General features: G+C 45.3%; 1 protein-coding gene across 1 annotated transcript in view; it reads right to left on the bottom strand.

Annotated features, from left to right (window-relative positions):
• Positions 1 to 15602, bottom strand: part of Cd101 (CD101 molecule) — a 38604-nt gene that overhangs the window by 20139 nt on the left and 2863 nt on the right. Inside the window, exons 2-5 of the mRNA XM_028877297.2 lie at positions 8232 to 8612; positions 6618 to 7034; positions 3994 to 4380; positions 292 to 669 (exon numbers count right to left, since the gene is read on the bottom strand). Coding sequence (XP_028733130.1) covers positions 292 to 669; positions 3994 to 4380; positions 6618 to 7034; positions 8232 to 8612 — 1563 coding nt within the window. The remainder of the gene's footprint in view (positions 1 to 291; positions 670 to 3993; positions 4381 to 6617; positions 7035 to 8231; positions 8613 to 15602) is intronic.

Raw genomic sequence — 15602 nt, forward strand, 5'->3', positions numbered from 1 at the left:
CCAGGCTGCTGCTGGAATGGAACAGGCTTGCCTCCACTCATCTGTAAGTCAACTCCTATTCATGGGGGTTTGTTTTCAACTTGGAGCAATTTACAAGGTGCCCTCTAGAATGCTCTTTCTAAAGATGAATAAACTCTGAGAGGTTAGTCGACAGGCCTGATATGCAGATCCTGCTCTGTTCGTCTCAGGTTACGTATACCATAGGCAGGGGTTCCGGATGTTGCTACTCAAACTGCAGTATACAGTGGAGAGACTGTCACACTTCCAGAAAAGGATTTCCCAGATACTCACCCAGAGATGTGACAGTGACTGAAATCCTCTGGGTCCACTGCAGATCTTTGGCCTGGTTCTGGGGCCTCTCCGACACTCTGCATTCATAGGTCCCACTGTCTGTGACCATGGCAGAGCCAGTCTCCAGCCGAAAGGTAGCCCAGTCCACTTTCTCCAGCTTTCTGTCGCTACGGTCCCCAGGGCTCGGAGAAGAGACTCCCCACTGCACAGTACCATCGTGCCCCATGCCAGCCACAAACACGGCTGTGGTCTGGTCCTGTGGGATGAGCCACCAGCTCACAGACAGAGGACCTGCATCCCCACCTGCCTTACAGAGAAGGGTAAGCGCCTCTCCTTCCCACAGGGCCAGCTTCTCAGCAGACACAGCCACACTTCTTGCTGCGGATTACAGATTATGGAAGAAAAGTGCATCAATTAAATAAAACCATTTCTGAAATACAGTGAAAGCGAATTATAAGGACTTGACTTATTTGTGACAAATCAGGGCTGGTTGATTCCTCCTGTACCACACCCAGAACAAAGATCTGCCAAACATTTATATTGTAAATAGATAGATGAATGGATGGATGGATGGATGGATGGATGGATAAATTTATACGTGTATGTATATATGTATGTGTGTGAATGTATGTATATATGGATGGATAAATTTGTATGTAAATGGATGGATGGATGGATAAGTAATAAATAGATGGGTGAATGGATAGGTGTGCATGTATGTGTGTATGTGTGTGTAATAAAATTTCCTTAAGGTAATTATCATAAAGTGGAAACAAGATAGGTGACCAGAAGAGCCTATGGACACATATATGATTCATAATATACACTTATATTTCTTATCATTTTATTCAGTCAGCCCATACTGAAGAATATCCAATTGAGCAAATATCTGATAGTATTTTGTTTGATTCATTAAGGTGAGTAAATGAACCAGAAAGTAATGAAGCCCTGATGATTTAAATATTTAGGGTGTTTGTTTTGTTTTTCAGAATAAAGGCCACCAGTGTTTTCAATATGTTCTCCATCTTCCTACTTACCTTATCCCAGTCAGACCAAAACTGCTTAGTGTGTGTTTTGAACAGGGAAAGAAACTTATTAATTAGACCAATTCTACCATAAAAAAACAACTAATTTGGGGAAATGTATATTTATATACACATACATCATATATATAGATGCGTATCTATCTTTTATCATTGGTAAAGATAGTCTTCGTATGGTTAAATTACTGTGCCTGCTAACTATAAATGTAAGGCTGGCACCCAGATGGGAAATTCAAGACGTGGAGAAACACAAGCATTCTCTCAACAAATGCTTATTGTGCGCGGTCCTGTCCTGGCTGCTCTGTGGGCCACGCGGACACATCAGGAGCTCCCGGGTCTCAGGCAGCCCAGCACTAAAGGCCAACAACAACCATCACCACCCAGAGGCAGAACTACTCTGGGCAGCACACTTGACCTCTCGGCGCCTTTGTGTTTCTTTCCAGGAAAAATGAGGGTAATAATAGCAGCCACATTTTGCTTTGTTGAGAAGGCTGAACAAAGGCCACACAAAAGGCTTAGGCCTTGGGCTACGCAGAGTACTGAAAGGGGTTGGCTATTACCATTAGTGTTTAATAAGAGGCACTGGCAACAGAGGAGGCAGTTCAAAGCAAAAGAGAAAAATAAAGCAGAACCAGCATTAGACATCTAACGGGGATCTAAATGAATCTGCAAGTTGTTCTTCCCCACAGAGGAGAGCGATCCCTTCCACTGCTTCAGGCATGCACCCACCAGCTACAAGGCAGGATGAAGACAAACCTTCCTAAGCAGGTGGAGCAAATTATCAAATGTGCCTCTGTGTTTTGGGTGTCAGAGGCACGATCATGCTATCTGCCTTTTGTCTTTAATATAAAAATGACTCATAACTGAAGTTCGCAAATTGGAAGGGCAATGACTAGTCATAATCTCACCACTGTAACACAAACATCATGATTAGTTTGAACTAACATAACTTCAAAAATTCATCGTGGCTATTAGCCTCATAGTAAGAGGTAAGAAGCACAGCAGGGCACAGGGACGGTGGGTATCCCCTTCTGCTTAAAATATTCATGGAACAATAAAAACTGCTCGTATTTTAAATAGCAGTTTGACTTTCAAAACAGAGTGTTAGACAAGGTCCTCAATAAATATGCTAATAAGTTTTCCAATTGCTACATGTTAGGCCCAGTTTGGACTCCAGACTGTGGGGGGAAAAATTTCTTTAGCATTGAAAGGTAACCCTCTCCCCTGGACCAGGAGCTCTGTGCAAATATGTAAACCACCCACACTGGTTTTCCTGAATCCTAGAAACCTAGACCAAATGTTTAGCGTGGAAACTAACACCAAGACGCTTCCGTCCAGAGCCCTGCTCTCTTCCTCCCTAGCCGCTGGGGAGAAGGAAGCGGAATGCAGAGGGGCACTTAGCTATCTTTGGAGATACCCCTAACGAGCAAGTGCAGCAAGGACAGTGTTCAGTTCAGCTCGGTTTATTTTTAATTAAGACTTCTTCCCCTACTTTTTGCTTTTGGGCAAATTTACTTTCTAGACTCCAACACTCAGCGCAGAGGATTCTAATATTGGTTCTGGGTGCTATGTAAAGCCCGGATTATTGAAACATAGTTAGAGTCGCTCAGTCTTCACAAAGTAAGGATGAATGAACTCAGTGGATGTCCCGAGTCTGTTTTGTGTTGCAGGAACAAGATACCTAAGGTCGTCGGGTAAGGTATTCTGACGGTTTAAGAATCCAAATATTGTGGTACTGGCATGGTGGGGACCCTCTAGCTACAGCAGAACGTCATGGAGGAGAAAGGGAAGCAGGAGGGATAAGGGCACAAAGTGGCCTCATTTATACAGTCCTGTCTCCGAAGGTGGCATTAATACGTTCGGGAGGGTGGAGCTCCCACGATCTAATTTTGTTCACATCACCACACTGAGGACCACACTTGGAGCCTTTGGAGGACAATTAGAAGCCACAGCAGTGGCTCTCGGTGTTCTGCTCAGAGGGATGCTCAGGACCAGTTGAGCAGACATCTCACCGCATCCCAACAAGCACAGAGAATGGAGTCTGTCTGCTTTCATTTGTCTCCTCATTTCTCACTGTGAGTCAGAATTATGACCCACTGCAAGTTAACATAACCAGATTAGCAGAAAGCAATTGAAAAACGGCTGCCCAGCCTCAACTCAAGGTCAGCTTACTTGGCCGTGTGTTCCCCAGGAAAAGGGACTCTACTCCCCCCACCCCCGCTCCCATATACACATGCATTCACACACACACAGGTACACACATGTGCTGCACATTCATGCACTTATAAGCATATGCTCATGTACGTACATGTGTACGGACACATGAAGTCAGAGGACTTTATACAGAAAACCTAGCATACAAAAATTGTAACTAAAATAGACTCAAACAACGTAAGACAGCAAGAAGGGACTTGAGGGCCTTTTTATAGACAGGAGAACTGAAATTGAGTAATGAAGAGAGGTGCCCATGGCCAATGGCTCAGGAATTGGACTCCAAATGTCTTGGCTAGTCTTGATACTTTCCCCTCCTCTACTTCACCTCCAGTGGGGTCTGACAGACTCCAGACTCTATAGGAAGACCCTCACTGTGTTCCTGTATTGCCCAGGGAGGGGGCGTCTGAAGAGAGCCACCATCTGTGGTTGTCCCCATGTCACGTACCTGCCGGCTCCCTCAGCTGCACCCGGCTGACTGGCGACTGCTTTCTCCGAACTACCTGCCAGGAGCCGGTCTGAGTCCTCACCACCTCAGCTACTTCACAGCTGTAGGCGCCTACGTCCTCTGGGCTCAGGGAGAAGATCTTGAGAGAGAAAGTCTGGGTGCTTAACTTGGAAACCTGCAGCTGTCCTTGGCTTGCTCTGTCTCTGTAGCCTGTCTTCAGGTCCAGGACCCCATCAGCATCGATCTGGGCGATTTCCTTCCCGTTGAGGAACCAAGTACCCTGAAGCTTCTGGTCACCACCTCTGCCCACAACCAGGCAAATCAGTTCCAAGGGGTTTCCTTCAGCAGGCAAGCTCCTGGCTGTGATGTCCACTTCAAAATCTCTTGCTGGGGAACAAAAGCAAGGCAGATGTTTAGAAAGCCCACTGTCCTTGCCGCTTTGGGCACAAGAGGGACGAAATCTGTGATAACGATACCATGGTTGCGTTTTATGTAGCCTTTCAGTTCTGTGGTGGAGTGAGTTCCCTACTCCAATATAGCCCCACAGTGAAAGGAAATTACAAAGGCCCCCGACTATTCCAACTCACCCAGAAAGGACAGTATCCATTTCTTGAAGCAGTCCCAGCAAGTAAAAAGCATGCACAGATGTGTCAAGCATCTATTTAGGCATGCCTCCTTAATTAAAAAGTGAAATGTTTCATGCTGTGTTGAATTGCTGTAAATTATGACTTCTGGTTTTCTCTTTTATTTTTGTGCTGGGGATTAAACCTGGGCCTCACTATGTGCTGGGCATCCACTGCTTGCTCTGAACCATAACCCCTGCCTTTATTTCTTACTTTGTTCATTTGTTTAAGAAAGAGATAGCAGAATTTTTCTATCTTCTGAGCACACTTGATACGGCCTTGTAGGACCCAATGAGCACATATCAGATACTTGAGGGCCACAGGATGATTTGTAGTGGAGCAGAGTAACATATAAAGTCAGTTATCCACCCCTGGAGTATTCCTTTCCACAGTGTGTTGTGGAATAGAGTATTTGTTTAACTATGTAAAGATATGTTGCATTTGATTGTATTGCAGGATAATTGTTTAACTATGTAAAGATGTGTTACATTTGTTTCATCTTGCCTGCCTAAAGCATCTGATTAGTCTAATAAAAAGATGAACAGCCAATAGCTAGGCAGTACAGGGATGACAGGCAGAGAGAATAAGGAGGGGGAGGGATCTAGGCTAGAGAGAGAATGAGGAAGAAAAAGAGGGAGATGCTCGGGGCCAGCCATTCAGGCAGCCGCCAGTCAGACACAGAGGAAGCAGAAAAGTAGGACATACAGAATGAATAAAGGTAACAAGCCCTGAGGCAAAACATAGATGAAGAGAAATAGGTTAATATAAGTTATAAGAGCTGCTGGGGCAAGCCTAAACTAAGGCCGAGTCGTCATAACTAATAATAAGTCTCCATGTCATGATTTAGGGCCTGGCGGTCCAAGAAAGCCTGCTACATTTGGTACCCCATACCGGGCACCCAAAAGCTGTTCTACCTTCCTCACAGTGCCTGTGCTTTAAACTACTGGCCTCCACGCTGCTCAGGCCATAGCTTGGGGGAATTCTGTTCCCCCAGACAATGGCTCTGCTGCTGCCACTAAAGGTAGCTTTAACTAAATCTCTATCATTCTAATAAAACTCAAGATTCAAAGGCTAGAGTGAAAACCTGACAACTCAGAGTTGGAGTAGCAACTTGCTAATGTTCTCTCTTTGCCGGTGTCCCCAGAAGCCCCTCTCGTTTCGCCCCCAACCCGAACTGAAAAACCCACAATACGCCCCCTCCTTGCTACTTCCTGTCACCTAGTTGCTAACCCCGCCTCTAGGAGCCCAGGTTAATTTTATTTAATTAACGCAAATGCAACACATCTTTACATAGTTAAACAAATATTCCACAACAACGGGGGATACTTCCCGTTTTAGCTGGCCCTCCTATTGGACCAATGCACCTAAGGAGACCAAAACTGACCAGGCCTTTCTGTCTACTTTTGATGAAAATGTCAATGGTTCATGTAAGGTGACAATTTCAAACCTGGTGGAAAAACATCCTATCACCAACAGGGACGAGGCTTCATGTTGGAAATTAGAGCAGCTTTTAGGCCCAGCTGCCTGTGGTAGGTAGGCCTCGGAGAGAGGCAGGTTAGACTTTGGAAGTAGGTTTCTCCATTCCCCAGCAGGGGTTAGAATGTACTCAGTGTGCCTGTAACTGGGGTTCCTTGTTTTTAAAATGGGGGGGGGGGGCTGACTACCTTATGGGATGACTGTTTGGACTACAATTAAAAAATATAAATAACATGCTTACAAAGTGCCTGGTAAACATGGTTATAAAATCGTTTCCATGGCTGGCTTATAGCATCAATCTAGCTCTTTCATATTTCTTGTCCCATATAAATTCTCCCATGAGCAGAGCTAAAATGGAACATTTTGGAACATCTTCTTTTCCGTTATGCTTCCCAGATGACAAAAACAAAATTAACTTAAACTTTTTATCTACTTTTTAGGAAAAGTCAACAAAAGGTTAAAAAAAAAGCTCTCCCTACTTACTCACTGACAGCAAATTCACAGATTTTCTGAGAAGATAATTACCTGCTGGCTGGATCCTCAGAGCTGTTTGATCTGTCCGCTTTCTTGTGATCAAAGTCCACGTTTCATCTGGATCCTGAATCCATTCTGTGGCCTCGCAGAACAACTGGCCTTGATCTGAGGGCTGCAGCTTGCCTATGGACAGCTTGAAGGAGGTGACTCCAAGCTTGTCCAGCCGCATGTCACCGGCCGCGAACCTATCTGCATAGGAGGGCCCCGGGGCCAGTAGAAAATCCCTGGAGAGGGAAATGATCTCAATGGCTTGGCTGCCTCCTCCATCCTGCACCAGGTACCAGGTGAGAGAGAGGTGGGTATGTTGAGCCGTTGCTTTGGTGGCCTCGCAGGTGAGTTCTAACGGCTCGCCTTCCTTCTTCCTGAGCGTCTGGGAGGGCATGGTGGCAGACAGGGTGTCGGGAATCACTGGAAACAAAGCGACAGTGATCATCTGACTGGTTCGTGTTTGTGTCCTTAGACCTTCTCAAGGGAAGATGGCGTCTAAACCTCATCCACAAAGCTCATCCTTTGAGCTTGCTTTCCCAGCCAGATGCCTTCCTAATGTGGGTCTTCCCTATTGCCGAGGGAGCATGGGAACTTGCAAAGCAAGTGGCTTCGTGATGTACGACCCTGGCTCTGCTTCCGCAGCCTAGGCTGGAGCCAGGCTAGCTACTCAGCCACCAGTGGGAGGGGCACCGGTGCTTCTAGACCTAGATTCTGGCCTTCAGCCACCTGGGCGTCTCACTAGATGCGCATGAGTGGATTGCTTTGTTTCTCTCCCCAGACTCTAACCTGCTTTTTCTATTGCAGAGATCCGAAATAATGTGATTTGTTATTCAGACCCCAAATGCATTGTTTCCCGAAGTTTTCATAGCTGTCTTAGGACCCTACCATTCTCTTCTTTCTCAAATGCAAGCCATACGGTCCAAGCTCATCCAGCACTGAGGCTGAGTCACTGAATACTCTAGACACTGCTCTAAGAGCTGAGCGTTCCCAGGAGCTCAGAAGGTGGTGGGAGATGTGCATATAAATAGCCAGTTATGGTATAACGGGGTGAATGCTGGTAATCACAGTGTGAACAGGGCATTAAGAAGAACCAAGCTGGGGATATGCCCTGAGGCAATCTAGAGGGTTTTGCAAAGGAGGTAATGTTGAATCTGCATCCTGAAGTTCCTGTGGGAGTTTGCTAAATTGCAAAAGAAAGCTAGCTGGTCCAGGCATATGACAGTTGCAAGAATCTGAACTGTCCCTGTAGGGAAACGTGCTAGGAAATGGTGGTTGGAACACAATCATTCTGCAGTGAATGACATCACCTATGATATTAGTGCCATCTCTCCCTTACCAAGCTGCAAGATGATATGACATGCAAAGGTCCATCTAATGCGTTGCTACTACCAGTTTGTGAGTAGAGGTCTTGGGAAGACCCCCCCACACTGGCTCAATCTGTGTGGGATAGGTCACTGGGAAAACACGAGACACCTCCTTGTAACACATCTCCGAAATACTCGGAGTGGTAGGCAGGCTCTTCATCCAGAGCAAACAGACTAATGGAAAGCCTTTCCCTGGGCAGAGCATTGTGATGGCAGAGACAGGCTTGCCAGGAACTGGCTAGCAAGAGCTCACCAGTGAGATTTGTCTTCGCACTGTAGCTTCCAAAGTACTTCCCATCCGTGCTGGGTGTGAAGCACTCATATTCGCCAGCATCCCTCATCTGGAGCTTTGCGATGTGCAGCAGGACCGAGCTGCCCTGCAGCCTCTCCACGTAGATCTCCTTGCTTTTCACCCTCTGGGCATACACTGCGTAAGAGAAGCTGGCATCCTTGGTACTGATGATCTGAACTTCCCTGGTCGGGGCTGTTGGCAGGTACACAGACCACTGGAAATCCTGCGTAGAAGGTCCCTGATGACCACTTACGTTGCAGCTGATGCTGACCGGGTAACCTTCGGCTCTGTACAGAGGTCCTTTTTGAATTGTTACTTCCCTCTGGCTGATGCTGAGCTTAGCTTGCAAGTAGGAGGAAGAAAGGGGAATAAAAATAGATGAGTGCTCTAATTCCCGGGGTACCACATCATGTAGTCCTCTATATTACCATCCTGGTAAATGAGACTGTAGGTTATTAGCTATCATCACCTCAGATCTTCACTGCCTTCCTCAGGCTGGATGGCAGAGGAATGATTCAGTGAGGTCATCGTTCCTGTTACCTAAGCTTGCATAGTTTTAGCCTCCTTTTGAAAATGTTTAGTTTCAACCACGAATCAAGGCCACATCCACAAAGCAGCAGTTTGTCTAAATGGACTTAGTTGAAAGGTAATATAATATCTGATAATTTACCTTTTGCAGTATTTTATGGCAACACAGCATAAACTTCCTCAAACCTCAAATTCCGAGACACGGTCTCTCTCACGGAAGGGCTTTCAAGAGAGGCAAAGTCCTCAGCTCTGCTCTCAATGCCTTAGTCTTTCTTGCTGGTTGGCTGGAGATATCTGTAGCTCTCAGCCACGTCTGATGCCAGACTAGATAAAATGAGGACCGGAAGTGGCAGCAACACTTCCTGTCGTCTGCAAAGGGTTTTCTTTTCTATTTGCTTTTGCTTTGTTTTGCTTTCTGACTTCTTAGAAAGGCCCTTTCCCTTTTCTAGGAAACTCTGAAAGGGATGCTTTATAAAGTCCTGCAGGTTTTTTTGCTCCGAGTTGAATTCTTTTCTTACTCATGGTTTTCAGCTAGGATGTTTTTTAATTGAAACCTCAGACTATTAGGTCTAAAGGGGAAAACGTGACCAAAAGGTCATGTTTCTATAGAGAAATGTTTTTAATCAGCATTTCCCCCCCCCGAAACTACTACATGTTTATTTATTAATACTGAAAGGGATCTCATTTTTGTGTTTCTGAAAGAGTCAGAGACCAGTGACAATGATTCCAAAGGGGTGGACAGGGTCTTCTGTGAGGGTCCAGGAACCCTTGAAGGGCAAGACAGGGTTGAATAACATCAAAGGGTCCCTGGAGAGCGCTGGACAGCACAGAGGCGTTGACAGACTAGAACCCTTCAGCGTAGGCTCAGAGAAGCAGAGCAGGGACAAAGAGTTAAGGAGACTCCTGTGGGGAGAGAGAGAAGACAGTGCAGAGCTCATGAGAAGAAGTGGAAACTATCTGAAGGCCCAGAAGGAGGCTCCCTCCCCCACAAGGGGGTAAGTGGTGACTTGATATAATCAACTGAAAACTTAAAAACTGCATCTGAATACACTCAACTAAAACTGGCCAAGAAACTAATCAATACCCAACCACACACATTTCCAGTAATAATTTAAAAATACATTCAAGTATTCATAAATCTCAATGCTATATATTTATATCACACTTTTTTGTGTGCCGAATATCTATAAATAGGACTCAGACCACATTAGAAAAAAATATTATTACTTACCAGAAAAGGACTACAGAGGAAGTTTCAAACATTTTCAGCCAGGCAGCCTTAGTGAAATGGGGGCACTGTGCACCAGGCTACATATGAAGGAATAGTTACAGCAGCACTATTCACTGTCCCCCCAAACAAGGGTTAGCCCACATGTCCATCATCAGAACAGACACACTGTGGTGATGTACCATAAGATGGAATCATATAAAGAAATTTAAAATAAAAATTATAACTTTTTGCAATAACATGTAGAATTATATCTAATCAGACACAGAATACCTTTGAATCTCTTTGACTATGTATAGAAAGCCTATCCTTTATAAAGTTAAAAATAGGGGCTGGAGAGATGGCTCAGCGGTTAACAGCACTGACTGCTCTTCCAGAGGACCTGGGTTCAATTCTTAGCACCCACATGGTGGCTCACAACCATCTGTAACTCTAGTTCCAGAGGACATGACACCCTCACACAGGTATACTTGCAGGTAAAACACCAAAGCACATAAAATTAAATTTTTTAAAATAGGCAAAACCACATTGTATTGTTTAGTTGATGCATAAGGGTTAAAATCATAAGTCAGGAAGTGGTTATTCTGAGAGTCAGGAGTGAGGTGAGGGAAAGGATTATGTCCTGATGATGTACAGGCAGGCTGGGTGGGCACTTCTAGGGACCTAATGATGTTTCTTGAACTTTGTAGTGATTACACAGGATTTAGTTTCTGCGTATTTGTCAAACTTCACATTTATGTTTTATTAACCTTTTCTAACATACTACATTTCACCATGAGAATATTTTTTTAGAACTGAGGAGATGCCCGTTGTGTATGCATAAGGACCTACATTTGAACCCCAGTATCCAGGTAAAAGCTGGACACAGTGGTGGTGTACCTATTATCCAAATGCTGGGGAGGCAGAGACAGGAGAATTCCAGGGACTTGTAGGCAAGCTCATCTCTCTGAATCGGTGAGTCCCAGGTAGAGTGACAGATCCTGTTTCTAAACACAGGGTAGACAGCCAGCTCTGACCAATTTGGCAAGATATCCTAAGGATGCAATACTAGCCCTCATATCTTGGTAGCGACCTACAGCTCTCTAATCGGACCTAAGGCCCATTGAACAGGAGAGAAATCTTGCTAAGTATTGGAAACCCAGCCAACTGCCCAGGGCTAATGAGGTCATGGATCTTAGAGAAAAACCTACGACTGCCATTTTGCTACGCCAGAATAATTCCCAATTGCGTTCTAAATATTTATCTCTATACCCACAGGTACATGTAACTCTCAGATACATGTAACTCTCATTACTCATCAAATAAACTTTTCTTTGCAACAAAAGGAGACCATTACAGAACACCATAACTAGTCAAAATGCAAAGAACAAGTGGTCATGGGGTGGCCATCTCCAACAACACAGTTCCTGTATCTAAGGCTCAGGTAGCATCAATAAAGGGGGGTGGGGGGGGCAGAAGATGGTTAGTATACAAGGACCAGGAAATCTGCTGTGAGAACGTGTCTTCTGGAAATGACAGGGAAGCTTCACCCACACCTCAGCAATACAAGTGTCTGAATAAGACCTGACAAAGTCAATGCCAGCAGACGTGCTCACATGGAGAAAGAAATCTCACTGGGCCCCAGTCATAGACCAAGAGCTACAGGCAACTAAGGATTGTTGAGGGTAGGAGAACTATTCATCCCCGGGGATGAGCCCCCTAAGTGTGTCTCCAACACCAAGTGGTCAGCCACGAAATCATACACAGACAAGTAATACGAAATAACTGAGCGGGTTGTATTTATATATTTATGCATAGATATGTATTACAAACACACATATACATACATGTAGTAATGACAAAGAAAAAGATGCCATGAGCTTGAGAAGAGGTAGGGGGATATAGGAGAGATTGAAAGGAGGAAAGAAAGGGGAAAATGATGTAATTATATTTTAATTTCCAAAAAATTGAAAAAAGAAAAGGTGGAAAGAGGTTGAGAATGGCACTTGACTTTAGCCTCCATATGCACACACGCACACATACATACACATATACATGCACATACATACACATGCACACATATACACACATACATACATGTACACACATAGACATAGACATATGTACAAATGAACATTTTGTTTTGTTTTGTTTTTCAAGACAGGGTTTCTCTATGTTGCCCTGGCTGCCTGGAACTCACTCTGTAGACTAGGCTGGCCTCGAACTCACAGAGATCCACCTGCCTCTGCCTCCCAAGTGCTGGGATTAAAGGTGTGCGCCACTACCACCCGGCTAAATAAACACTTTTTGAAGTATAGCTTTGAGGTACCATTAATCTTTTTCTGTCAGGACATGTTATATTATTAATTTTATTGTGGGCAGCTGGGCAATGCTTCTTCAACGTTTTCCATCACTTCTTGGTGAAATATGCGCACATAGAAAGTTTCTGTTGTGGAAACCAGCACTTCATTTCCCCTGCTTTATTTATTTAGAGTCTTTCTGATTCTTGAGAGACTGACATCAAAGATGAGATTGGAGTTATCTCTGACCTTGAGCCTCAATCAGCTAGCCAGTTAGAATGGCAATCACTTCTACACAAAGATACAAGTGGACCCCTGCAGAAATTTAAGGAGAGCAGAGATGTCGTGACTGTGGGCGGGGGAGGACATAAGTGAGGCTTGTGGAAGGGACGCTGCTCTATTTCTTCTGTTTCTGTGACAAACACCCTAACCAAAGTCAGCTTGGGGAGGAGAGGACGTAATTCAACTTATAACCCGCAGTCCGTCATTGAGGGAAGCCAGTGTGGGAGCTCCAGGTAGGAACTGAAACAGAGGCTGGAGAAATTCAGCTATCTGGCCTTGTTCCAGGCTGTGTTCGGAGCCCAGGTCCGCCTGCCTAGGGATGGGATTGCCTACAGTGGGCTGGGCCTCTTACAGCAATTAGCAACCAAGAAAATGTCTCCACGGAGATGCCTACAGGGCAGTCTGATGGAGGCATCTTCCCAGTTGTGATTCTCTCCTCCCAGGCAAGTCCAGGTTGCTGTCGAGGTGACACAAAGTAGCTAGCACAAATGTCATCGGGAGTGGACTCTGGAGGATGGGGAGGATTGCATGCCAAGTGGAGGCAGAGCCTTTGAGGTGAATGAGACTTTATGACACAATGGCATGGGTAGAACTGAAAAGATCTGCTCAGAAACAGGAAGTGGTCAGCTTTGGAGGAAAGATATACAAGAAGACTGATGGGTGGGCGTGAGCCTGGCTGGGAGCAGGAAGAGCTTGGCTACCATGGTTAACAGTTTGTAGTTAAGTAGGCCATAGGCAATCCACCAAGAGTGTCAGAAAGATCTCAGCGATGGCAATCTGATGGTTGTGTGGAGAATGGTGGAAGCTGGAAATTGACATCAGGTAACTTCTAGCTCAGGACAGAGGGGATGAACTGCAGGGGTGGAAAGGAAGGAGCCGTAACTTAAGAGCTATTGTGGAGATGACATCTGTAGAGGTTAGGGCTCTGGAGGCTTCAGTGTAGGAGGGACGAACATAGGGACAGCAGGCTGGAGGAAATCAGGTACCCGTGTTTGATAAAATTGCCTGGGAGAACAATGGCACTCAGCAGGAAAAAAAAAAAGTATCAGTGAGAATTATTACTGTGTATTCAAGGGTGGGCCAGAAGATAATGCATTTAATTTTGGAGGCAGGGAATTTGAATGCTCTGGGATAAACAGGAAAGATATCAAAAGACATTTGGGAAAATATTTAAATATGTGTATTTTACTTTAAAGGCTCTTGTAGACTTTGAAAAACATTTGTAATTTAACCCTTTCAAAATTGTGTTATTCCTGTGTTTAGTAATGTCAAAATTCACAGTGTTTTGGGCAGACTTGAACCTGCTAGTGCCCAATTGATCTATGGCTATGCCCACTGTTTCTCACTGCCCTGGCAAGTCCCTGAACCTGAGCCGTAGATGTAGCTAGCCTAGGTCCACTACATGTAAGGGACTCTGAAGAAGATGGCCAAGGAGAATCTTGTTTAGAAAATGGATGGAGACATACAGAAGCAGAGTGGGAAGTCAGGAGGGTGGGAAGGCAGCCATCAGATCGTGGCTTGGAAACCCATGTAGAAGGTGCCAAGAGGAAAGAGCTTGGTCAGCACTGCTCAGGGCTGCTGGCGGGCAGGGACTAGGAGAGGCCTTTGAGTCAGATGACTGGATTGCTGTGCAGAGCTTTGTAAGGCATTCCAGGAAAGCAGAAGCAGCGGTGGTTTTGAGGCTAAGAAGTGACTGTGGGACATATGAACCACTTCATGACATTGTAGGGGACAGACCAGGACGGCAGCTAGAAAGATTAACTGAGGGACCAGTCGTGAGCGGTGGGGTGGGTAAGGGCACCTTTGCAGAGGCATCGGTGAAGGGGACGAGACAGATGGAGCCAGAGAGGGTGAGAGGAAGAAGAGGCTGGACCACAAGAATGAAAATCACTGTGCAAAAAGCTTAACCATCCGTCTGCTAAAAGAGAAAGCAATGGCCAGTCCCCTGCAGGACCATCCTCTCTAGGAGGAAGAGAGAGGACCTGACATAGCACTTAGAGACACGACAGATAGGCGCTTCAGTGTGCGATCCCTGAGAGCTGGCCTCTGGAAATCGTTAATTTCCATCTCAAACATACTGGCTGGGGATATGGTCAACGGTTCAGTGCTTGCTTAGTATGCACTAGGCCCTGAATTTAACCCCAGAACTGCACAATTAAATGCATAAATAATCTGTGAAACCTCAACACTTTTTCTTGCACTTCTGAAAAGGTCTATGTCTTTGTCCATAACAATAACAAAGATTCTAAATGGTGAAGAGCCTTAGGAACAGCCACAAAGAGTAGGCATTTCAAGATTACGGATGGCACTAGTAGATTTCATATCAGTGGGAGCCTCATTCTTGTGCATGTCCCTTCTAGCTGTGTCCTCACACATGGAAGGGACTAGCTGGGTCTCACCAATCTCTTGTAAGGCCACTAACCCATTCGGCCAACCCCCTTTCAAAGGCCCTATCTCCCAATACCACCATGCTGGGGTTAAAGTTCCAACAGGTGAATACCGAGAGGACCCAAACATTCAGGCCACAGCACAGCCCTGTCCAGGGCTGCATAGTGAGACCCTGTCTCAAAAACAAACAAAAGGATCTGAAGTAGTTCCACCTCATACAAAGGCTACCTAGGGACCAGTCAACACACCAAACTGTTCTTTCCTGACACATTGAATGCTCTGTGGTGTGTGGGGAAGGCTGGGACATCATCCACCCAGAAAAAACACAGTAAGTTTTTCTGTTTTTCCATGAACACAGTCTCAGCAACACAAAGGCAGCCCCTCTCCATAGGCCTCTTGTGTTAATGACCCCCTTAATTGTTGGGCAGCTGGTCAGGGTCAGAGGTGATAGATGGAGCAGGCAAGTCCAAGTGCTAAGTCCACGGGAGCAGTTGCCTACTGCATTAGCATCCAAGAGTCATATTCATGACTCTTTCGGTTTCATAGAAAATAAATAAATAAACAGAGTCTGGTGAGACAGCTCCTCGGGCAAAGGTACTTATGAGGTAACCCTGACAACCTGTGTTC

The sequence above is a fragment of the Peromyscus leucopus genome, chromosome 6, assembly GCF_004664715.2.
Source record: "Peromyscus leucopus breed LL Stock chromosome 6, UCI_PerLeu_2.1, whole genome shotgun sequence".
Classification (NCBI taxonomy): domain Eukaryota; kingdom Metazoa; phylum Chordata; class Mammalia; order Rodentia; family Cricetidae; genus Peromyscus; species Peromyscus leucopus.